A 26,637-nucleotide genomic window follows, 5' to 3' on the forward strand; every position below is an offset into this window, starting at 1 on the left:
GAAGCCTCGTTTCACGCCGATTAGAAATCGCGCGTCCGGCCTCGCGGCTGGCGAGATGGCGGCGCGTGTGCGCGAAGAAACCGCGCACAACACAGCCCGCCCCCCCGCCGCGCGGTGCAGCCGCGGCTCCGGCCCCGGAGGGAGGCAGGGAGCCCATGTTGTCCCGGGCAGCGCAGGTTTGAGTGACGCGAGGGGGAGAAGGAGGAGCTGGCGGGCCTCGGGCAGGCCTGGAGGGAGCGGCCGATGCCGAACGCAGAGTGCGACTGCCCCCTTTAAAAGAAGCGCTGATGAGCGTGGCGGGGAAATGGCCGAGGCCGAGCTGAAGCGGGAGGGCGAGGTGGGTACAAGCCTGAGGAGACCGCTCCCGCCGCGGGGCCAGGCCAGGCGAGGCGGTAACGGGTCACACGGCGTCTCGCGGAGCGCGCTCCGGGCAGGGAAAGCCTGGAAGCGCCTAACAGCAGGTGACGGCGGGTTCTTGGTGGGCTCCGCGTGGGGCGGTCGCAGCGACGTGGGAGCTGGGGCAGGTGGGGAGCGGGGCTGCCGCCCCTGGGGTGAGGGTGCGAAGAGCCGCGTGTGGTGCGGGACGCACCGGCTCCGCCAGGAGGCCGCTTCGAGACTAGCGCTGAGGTAACGGGGGCGGACCCAGGGGCCGGGCCTGCCAGCCTACCCGGCCGGGAGGGGGAGGGCACACGGGAGGAAGAAGGAAGCCGCCATCTTGGAGCGTCGAATCGCCATAACAAGGCACCAAGCGGGCGAGTGCGAGGACTTTTTTACTCGGGAGAGCGGGCAGCGCAGCCGGCGACGGCGGTGAGGAGGGTGCCGGGGCAGTGGCCTTCGGGGCTGGGCATGGGAGCGCGCGGGCATCGGCCTGTACTTTAGTGAGGCCTGCGGCCTGCTCTGGAGAAGGGCCTGGGCTGGGCCGGGCCTAGCGGGCGGCCACCCCGGACTGGGGCGGGTTACGCTGCGGAGAGACTTGATGGGTCTCATCCGCCCCCCATGGGGGGCCCCTGCAGGCGTGTTGGGGCACTGGGGGGGGCGAGCGCTTCGCCAAGGGGCGGCGCTGCGGGGTGTGCGGGTGGGGGTAGGGGGGGGGAGGCCGTGGAGTGGGGGGAGGCGTGTAGCTGCTAGCCTGACCGTGCGGGGGGCTGCTGTTTCACGGAGGGTCCCCCCACCAGCAGGGTTGGTGTTTCTGGGGAGCACCGCCCCCCTCGGTGTCTGGGGCCCGGAGGGGGCGGGGATGGTCTTTTGTTTCCCCGGCGGATGTTGCGCACATACATTTTTAGGCTTGTGCCTGTTCCTACAGGCTGCTCCTGTCTGTTCACAGATAAACGCGGCGTGTATACGTTTGTTGTTAAACCGGGGCGCCCCTCGGCTGTGGTGGAGCCGGGCTGCCCCTGTTTTTGCCTGGTGAAATAGCCTCCTTCCCCAAGCTCTGCAGATACCGCTCCGGACACTCATACTGTCACTCCCAGGCAGAGGCCCATGGCAATGTGGGAGTGAAGCAAAAAGTGTTTAAGCTGCTGCGCTCCATTGTTTCGGAAAATGAAACGTTCAGATATTTTTCGCGGGGAGGTGGGGAGAGGATGAGAATATGGTTGGAATTTCTAAACCAGGGGTTGGCAACCTTTCAGGAGTGGTGTGCCGAGTCTTCTTTTATTCACTCTAATTTAAGGTTTCGCGTGCCAGTAATACATTTTAACGTTTTTAGAAGGTCTCTTTCTATAAGTCTATAATATATAACTAAACTATTGTTGTATGTAAAGTAAATAAGGTTTATAAAATATTTAAGAAGCTTCATTTAAAATTAAATTAAAACACAGAACCCCTCCGGGCTGGTGGCCAGGACCCAGGCAGTGTGAGTGCCACTGAAAATCGCATGCCTACCCCTGTTCTATACTGATTGAAGCTGCAGTGAGGGCCTTATGTTAGAGGAAATGTAGGTTGGTTCTGGAGCAGCCCACCTTGGCCTCAGGACTTTAGAGGACTGTTTGCTTGAACCCTAGCAAACAATGGAAGACGTGGTTCCTGGGGTCACTTAAAAAGCTCCCCTAATTTTGTATTTGTTCATGTAGCATTGTGTGCTCTTTTTAGGCAAAAATCAAAGTTCCTCGGGGAAAGGAGGATGTTTACTGCAGACAGAGCAGTGGCAATGTGTAGGGTAGCGGCTTCCATAGTCTGCATACGTGGTCAAAATCAAGAAAGGAAATGCTTAGAATAGGGGTGGTGAGCTTTGCTAGTAGAGGGCACTAGCATTCGAAATGGTGGGGTTGCTTATCCCTGAAATTTTAGGGTTTTTTTAAGATTTATTAAATATAGTTTTACTTTATTACATATTATACTTCAAAGTTTTGGAATCCTACTGTGGGTGCGGATTAAAATATGTAAAGGCATGTTGCCAGGTAAAATAAAAATGAAAGTGGGTACTAACAACACATTATTAAAAAAGTTTAAAGTTGAATTTACCTCTTGCTGTATCTTTCTCTGCTGTTTTTATTGTTTGTTCTCCTGTCCTAGCTATATGCTTCGATATCTGAGTTGTAGCACAAGGGAAATGTCTTAATCCAAATAGTGTTTCCCTTTACTTCTTAAAAATGAAAATATTTTTATTAAAACACTTTACAAGATTTTTGGGTCAATGGCAGTATCCCTGTAAATTAAAGGTACTTGAAAATGACATCCGTCTGAAAATATTTCACCTACTCATAACAGTGTACCATCTAAAATGACTGACTCTCCCAGAGATTGGAGGAAAGTGATGTTGTTGTTTTTTTTAAGATTGCCATGTGCAGTTGGCAGTTCTTCACATACTAATTTTAATTGTTTCCCTTCCTTAGTAAGTTGTTGCTCTCTTTACTTTGAAACAGAAATAAAGGAAAAGGGGAATGTTTGGGGGGAAAAAATAAACTTGATTATAAAACCATAAAAGTTGGCAGAAAGACTCAGGAGCAGGTTGTAGTACCTGAAACTGCATTTAACTGTTTTTGAAAGTGACTAGATATTGGTGTCCCTTTAAGGAATGTTTTTATATTTGAATTCTATGAGTGGATTTTACCTGGGTATGGGGAGAGGTATCTTATAAACAGCATTTTTATAAAAATGCAGTAATCAAGCAATGCTGCCTTTGTTTTTCATTTATTGTATAAAATGCAGCTGCTTTGTGGTGATACTTACTATATGTCAAGCCTGTAAATCCTTTTTTGAAAAGGCTATTGATAGGCTTGTAGAGTTTACTTGTTAGTAACAATTCTAGGGTTACTTCAAACAAAATAATCTTGCAATTTTGTACTTTAGTAATTCACTAGGTAGAATGTGTGTGTTATCTTGTTTGCTAAACAGTCAGTTATAGTTAATTTTCCACTACTCTGCCACTAACTTTAAATTTGTTTTGTATGTATCTGTTTTCTGAGAGCATCGGGCAGGTTTTTCAGTGACACACTTATTTTGAATGTAACTCAAAGGGTGTTAGCTCAATTAAAAAATTAAGGGGCAAATCTCTATTAATACATTTGTATCTGAATTGCTATCTCTAATTAGAGAACTTAACCACTGTGAGTAAAATATATTTTTTTTGAGGTTTTGTGAATGTAATAAAACAGGAAGCTGTTTTGATTCACTGAGAGTGAAGGACTTGGTTTCACTATTTGAAATTTAAGTTTGTTTTTTTTAAATTGTACATCTTACCTGTTAAACCAGCTGTTAAAATTAAACCTCTACTTAAACAGAAATAGAATTTATAAGTTTCAGATTTCCAGTGTTTTTCAGATTACTTCAGATGATTTTCATCTTGCTTACTGTATTAGTGTGCTCTTCTCTCCCCCTTCTCCTCCAATTGAGATATTAAAGTAATTGCATAGTGCCCCCCACCCCCAGTTTTCCCTATAAACAGCTGCTGTGTTCTGCCCCAGAGGTGGCTGCACTTCAAGCTTGGGTGAAATAATCTCTGTGACTCATACCTATGTTTCTGGGGTATCGTTAATATTTGTAAAGCACTTCATTACATAAAAGATGTTAAGTATACATTTTTACAGAAAGCAGAGTCCTGTGGCACCTTATAGACTAACAGAAGTGGGTCTTCACCCACGAAAGCTTATGCTCCAATACTTATGTTAGTCTATAAGGTGCCACAGGCCTCTGTCACTTTTTACAGATCCAGACTAACACGGCTACCCCTCTGATACTTGACATTTTTACGGAGTTCCACATGATGCCATAAAATGATAGTTGTGGGCTCAGTTTTAAGTAGGGAAGCTAACTTTTGGTTTATTTGTGAAATTTGATCTTTTGGGTGCCTTTGTTTAAAGTACTGAGGATTTGGATGCTTGTTCTGGTAGTGCTTCAGTTAAAGTATTGAAATCGTTTGTAATAATAGTAATGTGATATTTTTACACACTCAGTCCATGTATTAATTGTTTTTTTCTGCATCTTTTTCAGACTGAAGTGAGTGAATTCAGATATAATTCAACTTTGTTAGAGGGCTTTTTTTAAAAAAAAAAAAAGTTGTTCCACGGTTCATCAGAGCAAGTTACTACTTTACTATTGAGTGACTTACAGGTGCTTGCCTGCATTGCAATAAAGGACTCATATATTGAGCAAGACTTATTTATCTCTTCATTTTGGAGAGTCTAATAAACTGTTATTACAGTTTCTGTACTGACTTTCAAAGTTTTGAAGTCTAAAAAGACATCTTTACAAATAAAAACATGAGCACGGCCAGAACAGAGAACCCTGTTATAATGGGTCTATCCAGTCAGAATGGGCAGCTGAGAGGCCCTGTAAAACCAAGTGGGGGCCCAGGAGGTGGGGGGACACAGACTCAGCAACAGATGAACCAGCTGAAAAACACCAACACAATCAACAATGGCACTCAACAGCAAGCACAGAGTATGACCACCGCTATTAAGTAAGTATTTGCATAAATGTTAAGCAGCATCTTAAACAATGTTTGAGTTACCAGGCATTGGAGAGAATTTAAGATTTCTTGTGTTGATATTTAAGTTTTATGTCCTATTGTTACTTTAAAATTCAGTGTAGGCGGTCAGATGAGGAATATGAACTACTGATAATTCAGAAATGTGAAATTAATAGACATTCTCTGACAGATTCTGGTTATTTATCAGTTGTGAGAATTAATAGTTAAGGCATTTTCTCAAGTTGTATACTATTGAAAAGCATAGGTTGATGGCCTACCTTAATTTATTTTCTTGATGGCTTTTCCCCTAAGAAACACCACCTCATCCTGATCACTTGTTCAGGATCGATGCTAGGGATGAGGGGAAGATGTGGAGTCTATTGTAGTTTAATACAAGTGTATATGACCATAGCTTAATACAAGTGGCAAGTTGTGACATAATGGACCTTAAAGTCACTTTGTTCTGAGTATTGTCTTGTGTCTCTGTCCCCCACCCCACCCATACATACATACATATATACACACAGTTCAATTACATGACATTTAGTAGATATTTCTCAGTAAATGCTAGAACTAGAGCTAAATATTTTAAAACTGGGAATGCCAGTTTTTTATTTGACCTAAACCACTCCTTTTCTTTCATGGGGGGTGATTTGCAAAACATGATTTAAAAAATGTCTGATCCCTCAGTTTTGATACCTGTGCAGGTTTGAATGAAGTGTACCTGGAACAAGTGCAACACTAAACTCTCTCACTCCCTCTCCCCAATTTAGGAATTTCTGAAAACGCATTATAAAATGTGGATTTGGGCAGTTCTTTCCTCCAGTTTCCGAGTTTTGGTCTGTTACAAGAACTAGACACTTGTGTATGGATTATTTTCTTCTGTAGTGCATGAATGAAAACTATAAACATATTTATGCTTTAACTGCTTTAGTAATTTTGAAGAAACTGCATCTCAGATGAAAAGAATGCAATTCATAAAAGCGGTCCAACATATAGTTTTGGTTTAAATAGTCAAAAATCTTGTGTTGCTGAGAGTCTGCCTAACAGAACATGGTGAACTGATTATCAGCTGGGAGTGGGAAGAAAACTCTTCTCCTTTTTCCCCCCCCTCATGGTTTAGCATTGTACAAATTAGACAAATGAATTGTAGGTTCTTACTGTCTTTCAAGACATTAGCTATGAGCACTTGACACTATTGGGAGCAGATACAGGTTATGATGGACCAGTGCTTTATCATATGACAGTTTCTTATAATCCTATTTTTTCCAAAGATAAGGTTGGCTAATGTTACTTGTCATGTTTGGCTCTGAAATAGCGAGGGGAACTTGATGAGGTGAAAAGTTGTTGACCATATTTGCTAATGGTTAGAGTGAGTAGATAATCAGTGCTTGAGAGACTCTTCTCTTAAAGTTGTCTAAGATAAGAGCAGCATTTCTGGGTGAAATAATTAGGCCAGGTTCTTTGGCACATTTTACTACATTGCACTATTTAAGTGGATGCTGTTTAGAGAGAAGTATAATGCTCCGAGTTTTGGGAATTCAGGGACTTCTGGGTTCTAATTCTTGTTTTATCATGGTCCTCCTTGCCTTGGGTAAATGGTTTAATGTCTGTACTTCAGTTTCCACATCTGTAAAACTGGGGAAATAACCTCTCAGGCAGGTTAAGGTTTTGTGTTAGTTTGTGCAAAGTACTAATTGTTACTAAAAGAGAATAGAATTATTTAGGGATATTAACTAGTGCCTTCACATTGCAGACCTGGTGATGACTGGAAGAAGACTTTAAAACTCCCTCCAAAAGATCTGAGAATCAAAACTTCGGTAAGGATGTTTTAAAGGTAACTGTAAGCATGGGGTTGAGGATGTAAGATAAGTTGCAGTGACAGTGTGCTAACAGTGAGAGAATTCATTTCTGATCTATTTTTAAACTTAATTAGAAGTAGATAGTAATATACATTCTTAGAGCTACTTCGCAAATATGTTTCCCTTCTCTCTCAAGTATGTTGAAACTCCAGGATATATTTTTACTTACTCTAAGAATACTACAGGATGAAGTCTATTAGTGCTTTTACTGCAAAACAGATACAAAGTTTTAAGCGTGTATGCAGATTACTTTGCTTGGTCCCCAGTAACCAATACTACCTAATTATCCATGGTTGCACTACACAGATTTTTGTGAACTGCTGTATGACGGTTGGTTGGAAAGGACTTATTACTCCATTTTGCCTGGTCTTTGGCCTGGATTATTCTGTTGGACCAGTTTATGGGGATAATTTGTATGAACTGGTCTTACTGTTCTACTTTCTTAACTACTCAGGATGTGACCTCCACAAAAGGAAATGAGTTTGAAGATTACTGTCTGAAACGGGAGTTGCTGATGGGAATTTTTGAAATGGGCTGGGAAAAACCATCTCCTATTCAGGTTAGTACAGAGCAGATTCTTTGTGCCACATGCTGATTGCTTTATCTTAGATATCTCAGTCATTTTGAAGTTTTTGGGCATCCTTGAGGTTTTGACACCAAGGCTTTGACAGTATAATTTCTGAGAAACTCACTTCATACTTAACTAAAAAATACCTAAGTAACATAAAAATTAGGCTTTTTTACCTTTTAAAGGCTTGACATATTCTTCTGTTCATCATAGAGAGGTTCGGGGGTTGTAGGCCCCAATTGGCTAAGATACTTCCAGTGTGTAAGTAGTCTCATGGACGTCAGCAATCTTCTCTGTTCACTGTTATGGACAAACTTAATAGCTCTGAGTCGATCTAAGCACCACAGAGGAGGTCATCACAAAAAATCTCTGTAGAATCTTACTGCAGTTCATCTCACCCCTTAGTTGCAATTCTGTGCCAGTCTAATCACAAACCTCTCAACAGAGGTGGGACAAAAGTGACTGAGATGCACTTCAATGGAAGCTAGTACAAGCCCCCAGTAAAGTCCTCTCACTCTCTTGTTCTGATGTTTCTCTTGTTTTGTGATCTGCAAATTATTTTCTTTTTTTTTTTAAATTGAGCACTGGAGAAGGATTAAAGTACACAGTTTGCCGTTTCACCTCATCATGGGGAATATGATACAAGGCATTCTGAACACTTATCTTCACCCAGGCTCTAAGTCTTAAGGAATGGTTTTATACTTTTTACTGAACAGCAGAAAGAAAAATACTTCTGGTTTTTGAGTCCGGAGCTGGCTCCATAGAGGATGTCTTCATTTTCAAAAGATAATAAAACCCTCTGTTTTCACAGTGTAATGTTAAAATATATACACGGTCTTGAAGTCACGCAGACAGTTTTCCTTACTTCCTACCTAGACCTTTTTTCGGGTCTAATTGGTGTCTGGAATGGGGGTTAGATTGGAGAGCCCTTCTCTTCCCATGGGATAGTTTGATAGCACCTCTCCCCCATCTCCTTCGCTGTACTGAATATGTGTACACCCTGCACATTAGGATCATTCCTGTGGTAGCTGTTCCATTCAGTCTGCCTATGACCAGGCTAGACTAGTGGGGCATTGATAAATGGGATACTGGGAGCAGTTTTCTCACAAGTGGGATGCTGAAAAGCTTTTGCTTGATCAGTCTGTCTTTGTGATGAGGCTGGTGTACTTTCATATATAGGGTCTTATAACTCAGTGTTGCATTGGCAAGTTCTCCTGTCCCTTATCGGGGTCAGTGTTAAACAGGGCCTATATATATAAAAATTTTAAAAAAAGAAAGTCTGTAGTTGAGGTTGTTTTACTGTTGCATTGCCCTGTGCTTGCTTTTCAGGAGGAGAGTATTCCCATTGCTTTGTCTGGTAGGGATATCTTGGCTAGAGCTAAAAACGGAACGGGCAAGAGCGGAGCCTACCTCATTCCCTTACTTGAACGGCTAGACTTAAAGAAGGACAATATACAAGGTGAGCTGAAGACAGGTTTACATGAAGCTCCATCTACGAAGTAACATGAGTAGCCTGGCTGCTGCATGCCAGTATTGGTGGGATGAGATATTTGAAGATTGTAGGCATCTGTGTAGCTTGATGGCCTGCAGATTTATACTTAAAATTGGTGGCTGAATTTTTCAAAGCAACCTGGGGATTTGGACATACTTTCAATTTAAAATTAATCCCCAACACTGCTTTGAAAATCTCAACTACTACAAATTTCTCCTCATCCTTGCTTATATGCCCTGAAAAGAAGTGTGGTGTACAGGTGGCTGGGGTATAAGTTGTGGCTGGCACTATTTAATAGCACGCAAGGAATGCCAGTGCTTCAATACAGTGATATTTCCTTGTCATGGGAACTGCATGGGTATTCTTCATGACTTGTCATTAAGAATTTTCATAGACCTCCTTAAACCTGCTAAAGTTTAGCTATCATAGAGTTTGAGTGCATGTGTTCATTGGTATAATCATTCTTTAATGCCTTTTTTAACTGGGAGGAAGGTAGTATTAAAAGATAAAATGCATCCTCTATGCTGAGGATTTTCTGTATCTTCTCTTTCAGCAATGGTGATTGTTCCCACTCGAGAACTAGCATTGCAGGTCAGTCAGATCTGTATCCAGGTTAGCAAACACATGGGAGGTGCCAAAGTGATGGCAACAACAGGAGGAACCAATCTGCGTGATGACATAATGAGGCTTGATGATACAGGTTAGGACACTTCCCAATTAAGATTGCTGCTCTTTAGTGGCTTGCACAGTACTTGAAAGCCTAGCACTAAAATCTCTCTCCCTTTCAGTTATTATTGTCCTAGCATTGGCCTTTTATGAGCCAGGCTGAGATTTTATGCATCCATTCTACATTCATCTCTAAGGACTGGTCTTTGCGAGCTTCCAGTTTGCAGGAAACGGGGGTGTAAATATGCTGTGTGCTAACTGTCCAGGTGGTCTATAGGTTCTATAGTGCACTTTGATCTACACCGTTTTGAAACAGGAAGACCTCTGAGCACACTACAGAACTTAGAGTGAGCGGGAACGGGGTCCATGTAGACGATTAGTACGTGTCAGGCTACCTTGAGATAGATTTACACCCCAATTTTCCACAAACTTTGTACAAACAAGCCCTTAAAGTTGGCTTAGTGTAATTGTCAGCCAAGCCAATGTTGTGTATTTGTACTGTTTCTTATCCAAGCAAAAATTCACCTAAATGTATTTTCTTTTAAAATTTACAGTGCATGTGGTGATAGCTACCCCTGGGAGAATTCTGGATCTCATCAAGAAAGGGGTAGCAAAGGTTGAACACGTCCAGATGATAGTACTGGATGAGGCAAGTTGCTGTCATAATGATCTGCAAAACATGGAAAGATATTTAACAGGAAGCTACAACAATGACACATCTCTGCAGGCCCGCTCATTGAGCATTGCTGGCCATTAAAATAGTCAGACTTTCTGTAGACACCATAAAGCTGAGATTGATCCATTTCTGCATTTTTATTTTGGGGGGGCGGGGGAGTCGTTTGGGAGGGAAGAGTTTTCGACATGTACTTTTCTCAGAGACTGATAGAAGCAAACTGATAGGGAAAGTTTGCTTTCCCCTTATTTTGTAGGACCACTGAGCATTAGGTTAACAATCTCTTCTGAAAGGGGTAGCTCTTACTCTTCCATTTAAAATGACTGTTGTAATACAAACCTCTCAGTATAAACTGATATACAAAGATCTAGTAGATTCATAGTTTCCAAGGGGGCTTACCTCCTGTACAACACATGCCATAAAACTTCCCCAAAATAATTCCTAGAGCATATCTTTTTTAAAAACATCTGATCTTGATTTAAAAAATCCACCACAACCTTTGGTAAACTGTTGAAATTGTTAATTATTCTCACCATTAAAAACATTATGCATAATTTTCAGTCTGAATTTGTCTATCTTCCACTTCCAGCCATTGAATCATGTTCTACATTTTTCTGCTAGATTGAAGAGTCCATTGCGCGCACGCGCTCTCTCTCTCTCTCTCCGTGTGTGTGTGTGTGTCTAGGAATTATTTTGTGGAAGTTCTGTGGCCTGAGTTGAGGTCCAACTAGATGATTGCAAGGGTCCCTGCTGGCCTTAAAATCTATGAATTCCAGTTAAGGAATGGGAAATCTCTTCTGCACTTCCTTCTTCAGTCTGGTATAGCTCTTAAATTTGAAGAGTTGGAAGTGAGGCAGGATAAATTGCATTTCTCAGTGTTTGCAGTTGAAGTGAAGCTTTTCCCTAGTAGGTAAATAAAGCTGTCCATGAAGCATTATACTCAAAGCAAGCTTTCTACCCCACAAGTTGAGAACATAAGTTAGAACATGAAATATAACTAAACATTAATAAAAAATATCCGGAATTTGGTGTATGTGTGAGATATAGTTTTTCCTTCTCATTGCAGGCAGATAAATTACTGTCTCAGGATTTTGTTCAAATAATGGAGGACATTATTCTTACGCTACCTAAAAACAGGCAGATTTTGCTCTACTCAGCCACTTTCCCTCTTAGTGTACAGAAGTTCATGGTAAGTTCTCTTGATGCCCATTTGGGTATGGAGTGCACGGATGTGTGGAGACTTTTTTCCCTCATGCACATAGGTAAATGTGCATCATGTAAACTGTCTCATCTCCCCCCCCCCCTCCCATCCCCAATGTGATTTATGCATGGGTATTCTAAGTTGCACTCTGGATTTAGTTTTGTATCCTAAAAAACATTAAATGGGAACATAAACATGCATTGTACATAGTCAATATTAATAAGAGAAAATAATCTCTGCAACTGCGGTCTTAGGATGCACGCTCCTGTTTGGCTTTATCTATCGTGGTTGTGCTAGCATAACTATGTTGACAGGTGATGCATCTTTGTGTATTTGATGCGTCTCAAATATTAGGATAGTAGGTTAGGTAAGAAAATACTTCATTTTTGTGAGTAGACAGGCATGTCTTTTCTACCTTAATTTAATTTGAAATGCCTCTATTTCAGAATTCCCATTTGCAGAAACCCTATGAGATTAACCTGATGGAGGAATTGACCTTGAAGGGAGTTACCCAGTACTATGCCTATGTAACTGAGCGGCAGAAAGTACACTGCCTCAATACGCTATTCTCCAGGGTAAGTATGCTACTGGGCAGTGTGATGCAACTAGAACACCAGTCTGAACCACTTCATTTATCCTTCAGAACATAACTTAATGGCAGAGAGATCCATTCTATCAAGAAAAGAGATTTTTCCTTAACCTAGTGTTTTTGTTTAAAAAATGGCTTTCTTTAAATTAACAGTGACATCTTGGACTACTTACTTTCATGCTGTAGCTTTGAAATTTGAAGCCCAGGATCTTTTCTGAAAATGCATATTCTCTTGCTGTACTATTAAACTGCAGACCTCCTGATGGGAGAACTGTCCTTATCTTCTCTTTGCAGCCAGAAGAGTGAGTGACTTCTAGCTGGAATCCCAGATGCATGTTTTGCATTCCTGAAAAGGATGCATTCTCCTCAGATTTCAAAGCTTTGTAAGTAAAATGCTGCAGCTGTTTAACACCTCTCTCTCTCTCTCTCTCTCTCTCTAGCTCCAGATTAACCAGTCAATCATTTTCTGCAACTCCTCACAACGGGTTGAACTGCTAGCCAAGAAGATCTCCCAGCTGGGCTATTCCTGCTTCTATATCCATGCTAAAATGAGGCAGGTGAGTCTGAAGCTATACCAGTTAGTTTGAAAGCAACTGATAAAAATTTTATACAGGTGTGAATTAGAATTTTAATATTTAGTCCAGATTTGCTAGTCCTTCAAGAACTGTAACTTAAAAGTGTTGTACTGTTTAACATTGACGTCATCGTCTCAAGATGGGAGCTAGTTTAGTTAAAGAAAACTTGATCATATTTCTTGGCACAGCAACTCAGTCACATGATATTGTTACTAATATTAAATGTCACGTCTCACCAAACTATCAAAAATTGGTGGTAGGCTCAGATGCCATTGGTAACTAAATTTCATTTTGAAACCTTTGATTCCAATTTATAAAAAACAAATGTATGTTAGAATTTTTCTGCTGCTACTTACTGGTAAGACAAATAATCCAAATACTCCCTGGGCTGTAAACAAATTTATATGGTGCTTTCTGGCTGCTCTCAATATTGACTGTTCATTGAAATCAGAATAAAAAGTTGGTTGTTGGTGGCACAAATCAGACTTCCGACTAACTGATCTTCACAGCACAACGCAGTGCATATTTGTTTATGCATCTCAGGCCTATAGTTTATTTAAACTGGTTGCCTAAGATTAATACTACTTGAATTTTTTTTTTTCAGTGCTGCCAAGGTGGTGCCATGGTTATTGATATGTAAAAATAAGAGTAGTGAGTGAATACTTGAGTTAGCAGAAAGAGACTGATTTTTCTTCATACATTGATTTATAACACACATTCTGAATCTGTAAGCAGTAAAGTAAATTGAATATTTTTACTGAACAAATAACCCATTGTCTTGAAAAAGACTTGATAGTCAAAATATCTGGAATGAAAATAAGTAACTTTGCAAATTGTAGATTTTCTTTAGGACTTCTGTAATCTGAGTGTACTACTAGGAGACCTGATTTCTAATCCCAATTGATTTATTGTGACTTCAGGCAAATCACTTAATCTGTCTGCTTCAGGCCTTCTGTAAATACAATTTTGTGTAGCTTTTCAGTAGAGAAGCCAATGTAATTTAAATTCATACAAGCCCTTTGTATAGACACTCTTCTGTTAGTGCTTTATATTCATTTACTTTAAGAGGCACTCTTAAACAGATTGTCCATCCAGGGGGATTGCATCAATTAATCTGCATTAGTTTCTGACCAGTTTAGTTAAATATCTATACCCAAAAGTTGTACCAAAAGCCTTTTTTTTTTTTTTTTTTTTGTGAAGCACTTTATAAAAAGGATGAAAGCACAGGAAGTACTCAGTATTATTATTGAAGAGTGTGTTCAGTTTTGCATCTTCCAGTGTTTATTTCAGCTCGTGGGGGAGAGGAGTAATAGGATCCATGTTTCCATTTGTAAAAGCTGCTAATATTTTTTCTGCTTTACCAGGAACATCGTAATCGTGTGTTCCACGATTTCAGAAATGGCTTATGCCGGAATCTTGTTTGCACTGGTAAGTGTTTCCTTACTTTAATTTTTTTTTCAGTTTTAGTAGTAAAAACACTGTCTGACTTCTAGAGGTTGCAACTGGAACCAGACTATATACACAATTCACCTGCTTTTTATCATAATGAAGAAAACTAATACTTGCCTTCAGTGATCAGAGTCTTTCAAGGCTATTAGAAATGTCAGGCTGGAAGGGACCTTGAGAGGTCATGTAGTCCAGCCTCCTAGTGCTGAGCCAGGACCAAGTAAACCTAGACCATCTCTGACAGGTGTTTCTCCAGCCTGTTCTTAAAACTCTTCAGTGAAGGGAATGCCGGAGTCTATTCCCAGAGCTTAACTTCCTTTGTAGTCAGAACGTTTTTCCTGATACCTAACCTAAATCTTCCTTGCTGCAGATTAAGCCTATTATTACTTGTCCTGTCTTCAGTGGATGTGGAGAACAGTTGATCACTGTCCTCTTTATAACAGCCCTTAACGTAGTTCAAGACAGTTGTGAAGTCTGAGTGAGGACTTCTTTTATCAGGGTTAAACATGTTTAGTTGTGTTAACTTTTCCTTAAAGGTCAGGTTTTTTTTCTAAACCATTCATCACTTTTGTTGCTGTCCTCTGGACCCTCTTCAGTTTGTCCACATCTCTCCTAAAGTTTGGTCTCCAGAATTGGGTGCTTATCTCCAGCTGAGGCCTCAGCAGTGCCAAGCAGAGCAGGACAATTGCCTCCCATGTCTTAATACGGGGCTCCCCTGTTAACACACTCCAGATTCTTAGCCTTTTTTCACAACTGCATCACGTTGTTGACTCATTCAATTTGTGATCCACTATAACTCCCTGATCATCTTCAGCAGTACTATCCCCTACCCAGTTATTCTGTATTTTGTAGTTGTGCGTTTGATGTTTCCTTCCTAAATGTACAACTTCACATTTATCTTTATTGAATTTAATCTTTTTGATTTTAGACCAATTCTCCCATTTGTCAAGATCATGTTGAATTCTAATCATGTTCTCCAAAGTGCATGCAACCCCTCTGAGCTTGACGACATTTGCAAATTTTATATGCTTACTCTCCTCGCCATTACCCAAGTTTTTAATGAAACTACTGAATAGTACCAGGACCCCCTTTGGGACCACACTAGATTGTCCAAGTTGGACAGTGAAGCATTGAACTACTCTTTGAGTACGATCTTTCAACCAGTTATGCATACCCTCATAGTAATTCAATCTAGACCATGTTTCCTTAATTTGCTTATGAGAATCATGTGGAACTGTATCAAAAGCCTTATTAAAATCAAGGCGAGTAACCCAGACAAAGAATTAGATTTGTTTGACATGATTTGTTGACAAATCCATGCTGGCTATTTCTTATAACACTGTTTTGTTTTTTTGTTTTTTTTCCTCCTCCTAGGTGCTTACTTTAACAAATTATTAAACAATCAATTTGTATCTTTATGTAACATTATTATTTAAATATTATAGTAAGATTGAGAGAGAACTCTTAACAGGAGATTTCAGGCATATATATGCAAACTGTGACAAAATAAGGACAAAAGGCAAATGTTAAATTCTCCTGCCCTCCTCCTCCAACACTGACTTGGAATGTTTTTGAGGCATTCATTATTTGCATATTATCGTGAACCATGTAGCGTCCTTCATGTTTATGCTGAGTTTTACTAAAGTCCCACCTAAATGATTGTGTAAGAGTAATTTAGAAGACTACCCTTTTGATTAGTTTTGCATTTGACACATGAAGTGCTTTTAAGGCTGTTATGTACTTTACATAGGATAATTTTTGGAGCAGCTGAAGCATAACAAAAAAAACTTGTTTAACCTTTTTAATAACTGTAGCATCTTCCTTTAGGGCCTCTTACTTTATCAGTTACGTAGTCTGGCCAAGCTCCTAGTATGCTGCAGAGCATCCCCATATGTTGTAGGTAGCAGTCATTACCTTGCTTCATCATAAAGTGGTGGTTAGTTTTTGAAAGGATAACTACCACCAGAGTGCATGACAAACTTGATACTAAAGTAATTTCTACATAGAGCAGTATAACTTACTTTTACACACTATTGTGTCAACTATTGAGGATCAAACTTGCCTATGAATCCTTGTAATTTAGCTTTTGCCACAATCTTAGTATTTTTAATATTTATACATGTAAAATATTAATTAGTTGAAAAAGTATGTAGGTACTCTGTCTGCACTAACTTTGTTCTGTTACATTTGTGGGTTTTTTAGATAAAATTAAGATAAATTGATTCATATTTTGGAAAAAAAAATTAGTGTTCTCTTTTAAACAAACACTTAAAGAACTGTGTGAAACTGTGCAGTCCTGCCTTCATTCAGCCTGTTGTCAGGATTCCCCCACTGCGGTAGTTGCTGACAAGTGGTGTTGCTGACTTCATCAATTCAGTACATGATTGGAAGCTTGTATTCTAAGAATAGTGACTTCTTAACTTCTCTAAAATGCACCAGAAGTAAGGCAAAATAGTTAAGTTAGCTGGAAAACAAGTTGTATAGGCCTTTAGAGATTCGATTGAAAATGGTGTATTTTCCCTTCAAGGGGAAAGGGTGTTGTGAAATGGATGTTCAGAAGTAGGCAAAATGCTAGAGGAGTTGTTCATATGAAGGATCTTCAATACCACGTCTGGAAAGCTCGTGTCTTGATCGTTCTTCACAATGTTATCCATGCCCAAAATGGGTGAGGGGAAGATGTTTAAAACAATAATTAAATACAAAATAAGCAGCTCTCGCAGGAGAGGTTCACCATCCAGTTTCTTAAATATACTAACGATGTTTTAAGGGTATTTGATCATGCTCAAGTAGCCTCTCCATCCTGGGTAGACTTTTTCCCCTAGCTCCTGTTGTACTCTCCCATTCCAGCTAGTGTGGTGTTTTTGGTGAAATAAAATCCGTTAATTAAATGGAATTCTGTTTCAGATCTGTTTACCCGAGGTATTGATATCCAAGCTGTGAATGTGGTGATAAACTTTGATTTTCCAAAGCTGGCAGAAACGTATCTCCATCGTATTGGCAGATCAGGTGAGGGAAAGGAAGTGTTCTTCAGGGAAGCTGTGTTAATAAATTTACTTCTGCTTTTTATTCTGAAACATTGTGGGCATCTCTAAAATGGCTTGAAGTGAGTTGGTGGGTTGTTTTCATTTGGCCTGTAGAAAGACAAACTTCATTCCCATTTCACCAAGGGAAAAGCTGTGTAAAGACTTTCTATTTTAAGGTGTGTTGAAGCATGATACAAAACAGGATTAAATGGTTAGGGTATTGTAATTGGCCCAAATATCTGTTAACTTTAGAATATTTTAATCAAAATATATATTCACCCTCCTAAGGCTGACAGGTTCCTTCTCTTGGCAATCTAAGAAAACTACTCAAATAGCTGTGTGCATGTGCATTTTAAACACACTTTTTTTCTGCGGGGAGTGGGAGAGAAGATTTTTGTTGATACTTTGAGTCATTAACAATAAGACATTTACGATTAATGTCTTGACACTGTGTATATAAATCTTAATAAAGGATCAACAATATTAATGTACATTTTCCTTTTTTCAGAATAGTTTAAACACAACCATAACTTAGTATGAATAGTTACATATATAGACTTACCAACTTTTTTGTTTTTTGGGGAGAAGCTGAATGTTTTTTGGGGTTGTGGTGAGAAGGAAGTTTAAAGAGAATAGAAAGAAAGGAAAGCTAAGGGGGGAGAGGCAGAATGATGTAGTTCAGTTATTAACCTCTGGTAAACACACACTTGTAGCCATGACACTTTTTTTTCCTGTGTATACTCCAAAGATTTTTGTCAGATGTCTGAATGTCTGTGGATTGAAACTTAAAATTATTCATTCCTAGCTAGCAAAGGCACATCAGAGAGGACTTAATCTGTAAAGGTTGAATTCAGTTGTGTTTGAGTTATCGGGTGAGGGAGAATAGAAAACACTGAATTTTGCGCACACACCCCCCTTAAAAAAAACACAAAAAAGCCAAACATTGCATACAATTATTGGCTTAACTTTACAATAGAATTTTGTCATTGGACAGACTCTAGACAGAGGACAGTAGCCTGAAAGGAGACTGTTCAGAAATCTATAGAGTTAATTGGTGTATTTTAACATCGTTTTTCTCCTGTGGGGAGCAGAAATGTCTTTTTTTTTTTTTCCTTTTCTTTTCTACAGCAATAAATGGGGATGTGAAACTTGAAATAGCTACTGTACTGATGTGCTTGAGGGTTTGGATTGGTCAGTCTTGTTTGAAACTACCTTTTTTATTACTGCATGATCACATGTAATCTGATCATGTGACAACCTCCAGACTTGTGTGATAAAACTGTCATTACTTTCTTTCTTTTTTGTGAAGGTCGCTTTGGTCACCTGGGCCTGGCCATCAACTTGATCACCTATGACGATCGATTCAACCTGAAAAGTATTGAGGAGCAGTTGGGAACTGAAATTAAACCCATCCCAAGCAACATTGACAAGAGCCTGTATGTGGCAGAATACCACACTGAACCTGTAGATGATGAGAAACCTTAACCATGTGCGTATGTGATTGTTCAGAAAGCCACTGAATTGAAGGCTAGGTGTGTGGCAGTGGAGAAATTGAGGCAGATAGAACAAGTTGATTTGTATGGCTCACTCCACTTCACTTTTCTTACCATTGCTTCTCCTTTAATTTGTTTTGTCCATTCCACTCTGCATGGTTAGCTCTTCTGGGTGAGCTGCAGTAAATAAGGAGCTAACCTTCAGACTAGCTGTTCTGACCTAAACAGGTACCTGAACTCTGTCATTCTCCTGCATACCCCCTCGTTCAGTAATGCTGTGCCAAAATGCACGAACAGGTGCTGTGAACTCAATGGATGAACTAATTAATGAATGAGCATAGCATGCTTACGATTAATTTATTGTATGAAGCAGACTTTTCCTCACTTGAGAGTTGCCAACTTTTGTGTGTTTTCAAGGTAAGAAAAGAGTTTGCCTGGTTACAAGAAACTCTGAGAAGGGAAGAGGCAATAAACATGGCTCTCTGCTGGATTTTGGACTCTTTTATAATCCTTATTGATTCATTAGTATTGGTAACACCCAAAGGCCCTGATCAGGATACCATTGTGTTAGGCTTTGTACAGGCCACTTCTTTTAAATTTCAGAATTTCAAATGGAGGTGCCAGACCCCTTTGGAAATCTTAAATAAAGTCTACGACCCCCCAGACGTCTGTGGACCACAGGGTGAAAACCACTGGTATAGGCAATACAGTAAGACAGTCTCTGCTCCAAAGAGCTAACAAGGGAGTGTGACACAAGGGATGAGGGGATGAAAGTAAATACATAGACTAGCTATTGAGTTCAGGTTTTTTTTTTTTAGAAACTGGCTCTTCCCAACTGACACAGCTGCTATTGGTTAACTGACTCCTTATAGGGGTTACAGCAGAGGTGGGTGGTGAGGGATCAGGTAATGGCCTTATGGATCAATTGGAGAAGGCTGTTGCATGCATGAGGTTCAGCAAGAAAGTAAGTGCGGAAATGGCTGACTGTAGGAGAAGCTGAGAAACAAGTGGATGAGACTAGTATTACTAGAGTGGAGGAAGTTGAAAAGCTAATGCAATAAGGTGATTTAAATGAGTAGGGAGGGGCAGAGTTGTGAAGGGCCTTGAGTGTGGGGAAAAAGTGTTAACTTTGAGCCCTTGTGCTGGTACTCCATTTCATACAAAGGGAGTGTGATGGGTAAGAAAAGTGTCTGAGCAGCTGTTTTGAATGGATTTGGGAGGAGCAATGCATGTATGTATTAGGGGTGTTAAAGGTTAACCGGTAAGCATTAGACTTACCGTTAACTAACCTTAACCGTTAACCCTGGTGGCCCACACCAGCCAGAGGAACCCCAGCCCCAGTAGTGTTGGGCTGGCGGAAGGGACCCCAACCTGCGCCACACTGGCAGGGCCTTGGCACTGGCTGGGCCCGAGCAACCTCGGTTAACTGTTTAAATTATATAATTGTTTTAACCTGTTCACTTTTTTTAACAGATATTTACATCCCTAGTATTAATGAGGTCAAAGAGGAGGAGGTTAGAGTAGGCAAGATGGAAAACGAAGGCCTGAACTAGAGTTTTAGCAATGTTATGAATGAAGAAATGGCAGGATTTGAACGTTGTCTGGGATGTATTAGGCAAGGGAGATGCCAATGATGATCCTTGGGTTATGGAGTAATAAGAGTATAGGAAGGATGGGTGATTTCTGCGATAAGAAAGTGGGGAATGCTGAGGAAAGATGCATTCTGTTTGGGCAACAGTGAGCCGAGCACTTCGCCTGTTAAAATGAACAGATTCAGGCTCCCAGAAGCCTACAGTCTTTCCCATTTCCTGATCTATTGGAGATGCTGTATTTGCTTATGTAGGCTTCTTGAAAGAGAGAAAAGCTGTGTATGTTGAGGATGGTTTATTTCTGTAATTCACCTTGGTTGCCACTAGATGTCTCTCTGAAATGGCTTTTAAAAAAAACCAAACCCCAAAATGCTAGTCTGAGTTCCTAGCACCACAAAGTGAGATTCTCCTGCTTATGCTTCAGCCTACCCAGCAAAAATGTGTGCAGTTGATGAGGTAAATCCCTCATGTTTGTTTGGAATTGTAGTGCTAGTTAACGTACCCTGAGGTTATAATTCAGCAGTGTAGACCTCCAGAGACTTTGTGGACGGACACTTGACTCCATCCTCAGTCATTGTACTGTCTTCCCTATAGATGATAGAAAAGGAGAAAGTAAATTCTTTTGTTTCTCAAAGCAGGAACCAAAACATTGATCAAGAATCTTAATGGATCTCTGAAACAATGCATAATCTATTTATTCTAGAAAGAGCTGCACTGTGAAACTAGATATAGGAGGAGACTATTTAACTTCATAAAACTATTCCAAGGAAAAAATAACCATTTGTTTCCTCACTGGAAATATTGAAGGAGAAACTAATAATTCTGGTCAAGACAGGCTAACTTATACCCATTGTGTGACTGGCGGAGCAGCCTCCTTTTTGAAGGAAAAAGGTGGTGACTAATTGTAATACCTTAACTAAAGATTTAGTGTACAGGAATTGGTTAAAACAAGTTTTAGAATGCCTTCAGACAGCAGAATGGTGCTAGCATACCTCTGAGAGCTGCCATTGAGAGCCACTGACAGCAGAAAGCCTGTATTGTGGGTAGTCTGAGGCATGGAAATGTAGCCTGCGCTTGTGATTTGAGTGCTTGAGGTACAGGAGGCTTTGAGTTGTAAATAAATTGTTCTGAAATCTTTGATTAAAGAGCTTAGCCACTTAATCAAATGATGGCTTCTTATTTTTTAAAGGAAAGTTCCTTTTTTCCATGCTCTCATCTTTTGGGTGTTTCCTTTCTATCACCCAGTTTGAGTGGCAGCTTCCCGTTTTTGTTATTTTATTCGGCAGTCTTATGTTTGCTATAAAAGCAGTCATCAACATATACCATGCTATATCCTTTCATTTAGTAGGGAATGTTAGGCTTGTGTAGCTGATCAAGCAAAGTGACCAGAACTTTAGTTAGCTTTAGCAAAGCTGCTAAATCATAGAACTGAATTACCTTTTTGTATTTTCTTCATTGATTTTGAAAACAATTTTAGAGAGAACTAACTGCAGGATCTTTGTTTTTTTAGGCTTTGATTACAAACACCAGAAGCTGAAGCCCCTTGATCCCGATCTGTGACACATTGTTTCTTTGGGGATATCCTTCTCTTTTTGGGTTTTTCATCTTCTTTTCATTTTGGAACTATGAAGACTAAAGAGCTCAGACATATTTTCTTTTCTTTTTAAATTTGGCAGCAAGGAAGAAAGAAGATAAAAGAAGGAATACTTTTGTTTTTTTCACTTGTTTGCACTGTGTGCTGATTGAACATTAGTTGCACTAAACTGCTGGTTTTAAATTTTTTTCTTTGGGGGGGCACAGGGGCAGCAGCAGTAAGGGAAGAAGAGAAACCCTGAAAAGAGAAGAAACTTGATGAACAGAAGTTTGTCTGCAATTTCAAATTCTCCAACAGCTGACTGAGTGCATTTCAACTTCTCCCTGGTTACTCATCCGTTTTTAAGCTAAACAGCTTGTTACTTATTCGTGCAAAGTGCCTTATGCTATGAGACCATTCAGAATATCACCTTTCAGATACAGCCTGTGGAATCAACAGCTTTTTTTCTTTCCAGGTCAAAAATTTCCAACCCTTCTCTTGCTCTCCCCCAACAATATTCAAGCCCAGGGCCGTGAGATGAAACGAAACTATCAGTAATGTAACACCTTTTTTGTTTAACTTTTTTTTTAAATTGGAGGAGTTGATATGCAACTGCAGTTCACCCACACTGTAAATACATGTATTTAAAACAAAAACAACTAAAAATCTGGGCTGATTAGGTGCAACATCATAGCTCTAGAAGGAAAGAGCAGCCTATCATCTTTTGCAGGAGCCATATGAAAAGTTCATATGCTCTAGCAGAACACTAAAGACTGGTTTCCATAAGTCTCCATTCGTAGTTACAGCACTTGATATGTAGACTTATTTCAGAACCATGGCCCTCTTTCCTCTGGCACAGTGTCCCATTGAAAATTGGATGTGTATACTTGTATAAACTTGTAAATATGTTTTTTCTGTTTTGGGTTCATATATAACTTTTTTTTTTTTTAATGAAAGTTGCTGGGGCTAAAGGGATTAGACTGATTATGGGAGCAGCTAACGGTGAGAGGGGCTCAGTTTTCTGCAACACTAAACACCTGAAAAGTGCTCTGACCTCTATGAAGAGCAGGCCTAGACAAGTGTCCCTTGTCAGGGTGGGTTTGCTCTGGTGCTTGCAATATTGTCCTGTACCGCTCTTTTTGGAAAAGACTACTTGTTGGGTTGGAAAAGCCTAAAAATCCATAGCTTAACTCGTTTGAGGTACGCTTTGATTTCCCTCTTAAAATTCCAGGAACTTTACAAGCTCTGAGGGCAAAGACCTGTGTTCCACCTTGGCATGAGGGAAATCCAGCTGCTATCATTGTAGCTAAGCAGAACAAAGGTGTGAATTTGGGTTTAAAAGAAACAATAGAAAACCAACTTACATGCATAAACTGACCATTCTGGGGCTCTGTTGGGTGTTTCACGTCCTGCAGCATTGTGTATACTCTGCCCAAAAAACCTTTTATATAGATTTGAGCAGGAAAAAGCAAATCCTTTAACTTGTTAACTCTGAAGCCACAGAAAGCTGCTTGCCATCTTCTATGTTTTGGCATGAATTGCTGTCTGTCATTCTGCGTTGTATATTGCTGGAGAATGCTTTATGGTCAAATAGTGTTGCTTTAAATTGTGCCCCTCCCAACATGCTTGATGTTTGGCCTGATCTACAGGCAAAAGGAGTGAGACAAATCAAAACCAGTAAACTTTTTTTTTATTTTAATTTCCTTTTAGCCTGTTCAACTACAGTTTGTCAGGAGGCACCTGGATGAAAGCAATCCCTTTTGGTCAGTTGTACTTCACATATACCGATGCTGTACTCACACCATGCTTGTTTACCTGAATATGGATATGGGAATTAATAATTTCTCCCCATTTTGACTATAAAAAGTGAAATTGTTTTGGGTTATTTGGGGAGGGAGCAGGGGAGGCAGATTTATCCATTAAACTCCTTGAGGATCAGAAATAGAGCCAGGTGCCTCCTGGTGACAACTTTCAAGGTGAAAAGTGTGCGCCCCTCTCCCCCCAATATCTACAGTGACTGTGTAATAACTGTAGCAAAAGCTGCACTAAAGTACAAACTCAAGAGCTTGGTCACAGGCCCTCTGTGAGCCACTTATCAAGTTGGCAGGTACCAAATGTAAACTAGTTTTAGGGTGCTTTTGGGGGGAGGGAGGGAGTTTGTGGGTAGTAAATTTTGACCAAAAGTAAAATCTTGCTCTTGTACTGCAGCCAGCTTATGATTTTTTCAGTGAGACTGAAGAGGGATCATTTTAGTGCAACAAAGATAAAAAGAAAAGTGAAAATAAAAATTCTTATGACAGAGCGTGCACATGCAATGAGAAAACGATAGCCATGCTGAGAGTCAAAAGTGTGTGCTCTGCCTGGATTTGTGATAGGTTAGCCTGGTGCCATGTTCTGATGGTCCCTCTTGAAGCACAGAATTTTTAAATTGAAAGTATTAAAGTCAGCCTCTGAGGATTGGCACTTACCTAGACTATCAGGGGCACCATTTTTAGGTGGCTTTCTCTAGAGGAAGGAAGCGGTCTGATTCTGGTGCTAATAGGCTATCTCTAAAACGTACATGAACTTGCAAAAGGAAAGATGCTCCAAATAACTAGGCAAATCCTAGTCTTTATTTCTCCCTCATCAAGGAGTGTGTAAAACTTGACTGTCAGGTTTCTTCTGGCTCCTTATTTTTACAGACTACTTGCCAACATTTCCATGTATTCATTATTTCAGAGCAAGTACCTGCTTTTAATAATCCCCAGGTCAAACATTTGTTCTCTGTGGTCAAGTTCTTAGTGGGATATTGAGACGTTTACATGCTTTTCCATCTTTTTCCCCCAAGAAGGCAAAAAATTACATTGTTAACCTATAAATCTGATATTAGACCCTGTATCTTTAAATCCCACAAGTGAAAGGAGGTGGTAGTGAAATGGGGGCACAAGTCTGTAGCCAGTTGTATCGTGACTAAAAATCTAGACTGGCTTCTCAAAGTGTATTGTACAAATGCACTGCTGAAGCTGGAGGGTTTCGCCAAGGGGAGGGGGGTGGGTTGGTCGTAAATATTTTCATTTCCAGAATGAGATGGGAGCATCTTTCCTTTGCCTTCTGCTTTGTGTCTGTTTATATGGAGCTGGGTGAGAACATGAAAGCTCGACACAAAGACCTTGCATACATGTTGGCATCAAATCATCTCATTCTGACTAACTTTGTTCTTTATTTTAGTGGTGGGGAGGGGGAGGGTGTCTGCACCAAGGATTTAAAAATGCTTCAGATGGTTGTATTCCATCAGTGACGACATGCTGGCATGAAGAGACCATCATTCAGCCTTTCTGTTTAAAGCCTTTTTCTAGTTAGTTTTTTACAAATATATGAACTTCTGTCTCTTAATGCCAGGAGTCCGATTCTATTGGTGTATTATCCATTGACGGCAATGGACTTGATGCTGCCGGTGCCAAGGAGCTTATTGGTTCATGGGAACAGAGTGAACTCTGCTCTCAGGGACTAGAATAATGTTGCTGCCACTGCAAAAGTTTGGTAAAATTAGTCCAAGCCAAGAATATTTGGATGCCATGACCCTTTTAGTCCAATTTTAAACCAAGACTTCTCTTTACAACAAATACTGGTCTCTGGAGTGAAAAGTATGTCAGACAGATGAAAAATGGGTACATGAGGAGGGTAGTATGCCTTATAGCTTTGCTCCCTTCACTATTCTACAACTTAAAGTATTCCCCTATTTGAAGCATTATTAAATTCTTGTGTAGACAAAATTGGGAATGGGAGGGGGGAGGGATAGGGTATACTAAGATACAGGCTTGCTGTATTTTAACCATTAATTGTGGGGAAGGGGTGTCTGGAGAAAAATAGTCACTGTTCCCTTTATTGAAACAAACTGGAACTTATTTAAAAAAAATTTTGTTTGCAGTTCAAATGAGTTTATAATCCATTTGTCCCCTGTTAAAAGGGCTGTGTTCCACTGATAAGTGAACAGGGTGGACTAGAATTTTGGAACATTCAAGGGAGGGAGGGGAAAAATTGGCTTTTTGTTTAATTGGCAAACTGTCCAGTAGAGCTGAGTTTTTTCCTTGGGAATGTGTATATCTGTATGTACATGTGTGTTGGAAGGCTGTGACTATGTGAAAATCTTCACTGAGTTCAGAGTACAGAAAAGATGAATGATAAAATCCTGATTTTGTTGATTAAGCTCAATAAATGCTCACTGGAACTCGATTTGTCTTGGTGTCTGTTTCCTGTTGCTTTTATCCTTCAGACACGTTTTCTGTACTACTGTGCAAGAAGTTTCATTTCTATTTTCCTCCTCCATCCAAATCCTGCATATGTGTTCTTGCTGTAAGTGTGTGCGCTCCAGGCTGGCCTGAGAAATAAAGCAACAATTGCAGAAGAGGATGTCAATCTTTCTGTAGAGCAGAAGAATTCTACAAGCTCAGCAGCAGTACTACAGCTGAAGCAAATAGAAGAACAGTGCCACCTGCAAGATAACTTCTTACCTGTTAGCAGGGCTGTCTTGTGTACAAACTGGCTTCTGTTGAAGGTACTAGGCTGGATCGCATTAGCACTTATTGTGCAGGACACCTGTCTCTAACAAATTGCTCATCCAAAATATGTATAGACTTTTTTTTTTAAGTGGGGCAGTAGTTTGAATAATGACCTTGGACTGCAAATTTTAACTAGCCTTCTGAAACCAATGGAAATGTACTAGTGACATATTCAATAACTACAGTGCCTGTTCAGTGAAAACCTGTTTGTTTAGCTTAAATAATAGTAAAAAGTCTTGTCTCTGCACAGCTCTGTGGGTTTTTGTGCATATGGCAAAACCACTTCATAATTGACAGGCTGCTTAGGAAAAGCATAGGGCTGGGGCAGCACAGGCTGTTGCAAGTCAGGATTTTAGTGTATTGACAGCCATGTGAGGAGGAAATAAAGCACTCCACATAATACCAGTCCTCAGCAGGAAGGGTACATTACCTTCCAAAGC

The 26,637-nt window shown here is 40.3% G+C and overlaps 2 protein-coding genes and 1 long non-coding RNA gene across 5 annotated transcripts in view; 1 reads left to right on the forward strand and 2 right to left on the reverse strand.

Moving 5' to 3' along the window:
- The window catches only part of CXCR5 (C-X-C motif chemokine receptor 5), a 46,278-nt gene extending 45,414 nt beyond the window's left edge, over nucleotides 1–864 (reverse strand). Inside the window, exon 1 of the mRNA XM_044996711.1 lies at nucleotides 775–864. Coding sequence (XP_044852646.1) covers nucleotides 775–864 — 90 coding nt within the window. The remainder of the gene's footprint in view (nucleotides 1–774) is intronic.
- DDX6 (DEAD-box helicase 6) lies at nucleotides 1–25,871 on the forward strand. 3 transcript variants are annotated; one of them, XM_044997105.1, is made up of 14 exons: nucleotides 1–461; nucleotides 4,432–4,900; nucleotides 6,666–6,729; nucleotides 7,226–7,330; nucleotides 8,669–8,798; nucleotides 9,385–9,531; nucleotides 10,052–10,146; nucleotides 11,237–11,359; nucleotides 11,818–11,946; nucleotides 12,401–12,517; nucleotides 13,900–13,963; nucleotides 16,886–16,987; nucleotides 18,314–18,493; nucleotides 21,597–25,871. In XM_044997105.1, the coding sequence occupies exons 2-13, from the start codon at nucleotides 4,701–4,703 to the stop codon at nucleotides 18,487–18,489; spliced, it is 1,452 nt and encodes a 483-aa protein (XP_044853040.1). In that variant the 5' UTR covers nucleotides 1–461; nucleotides 4,432–4,700; the 3' UTR covers nucleotides 18,490–18,493; nucleotides 21,597–25,871. The 3 variants fall into 3 exon arrangements, with proteins under 3 accessions (XP_044853040.1, XP_044853038.1, XP_044853039.1); XM_044997103.1 differs by having other exon boundaries at nucleotides 1–337; XM_044997104.1 differs by lacking the exon at nucleotides 1–461 and adding an exon at nucleotides 684–807.
- Nucleotides 25,376–26,637, reverse strand: part of LOC123354831 — a 15,513-nt gene continuing 14,251 nt past the window's right edge. The window contains exon 2 of the long non-coding RNA XR_006574917.1: nucleotides 25,376–26,016. This is a non-coding gene — a long non-coding RNA (uncharacterized LOC123354831). The remainder of the gene's footprint in view (nucleotides 26,017–26,637) is intronic.

The sequence above is a fragment of the Mauremys mutica genome, chromosome 22, assembly GCF_020497125.1.
Source record: "Mauremys mutica isolate MM-2020 ecotype Southern chromosome 22, ASM2049712v1, whole genome shotgun sequence".
In the NCBI taxonomy this organism is placed as follows: domain Eukaryota; kingdom Metazoa; phylum Chordata; order Testudines; family Geoemydidae; genus Mauremys; species Mauremys mutica.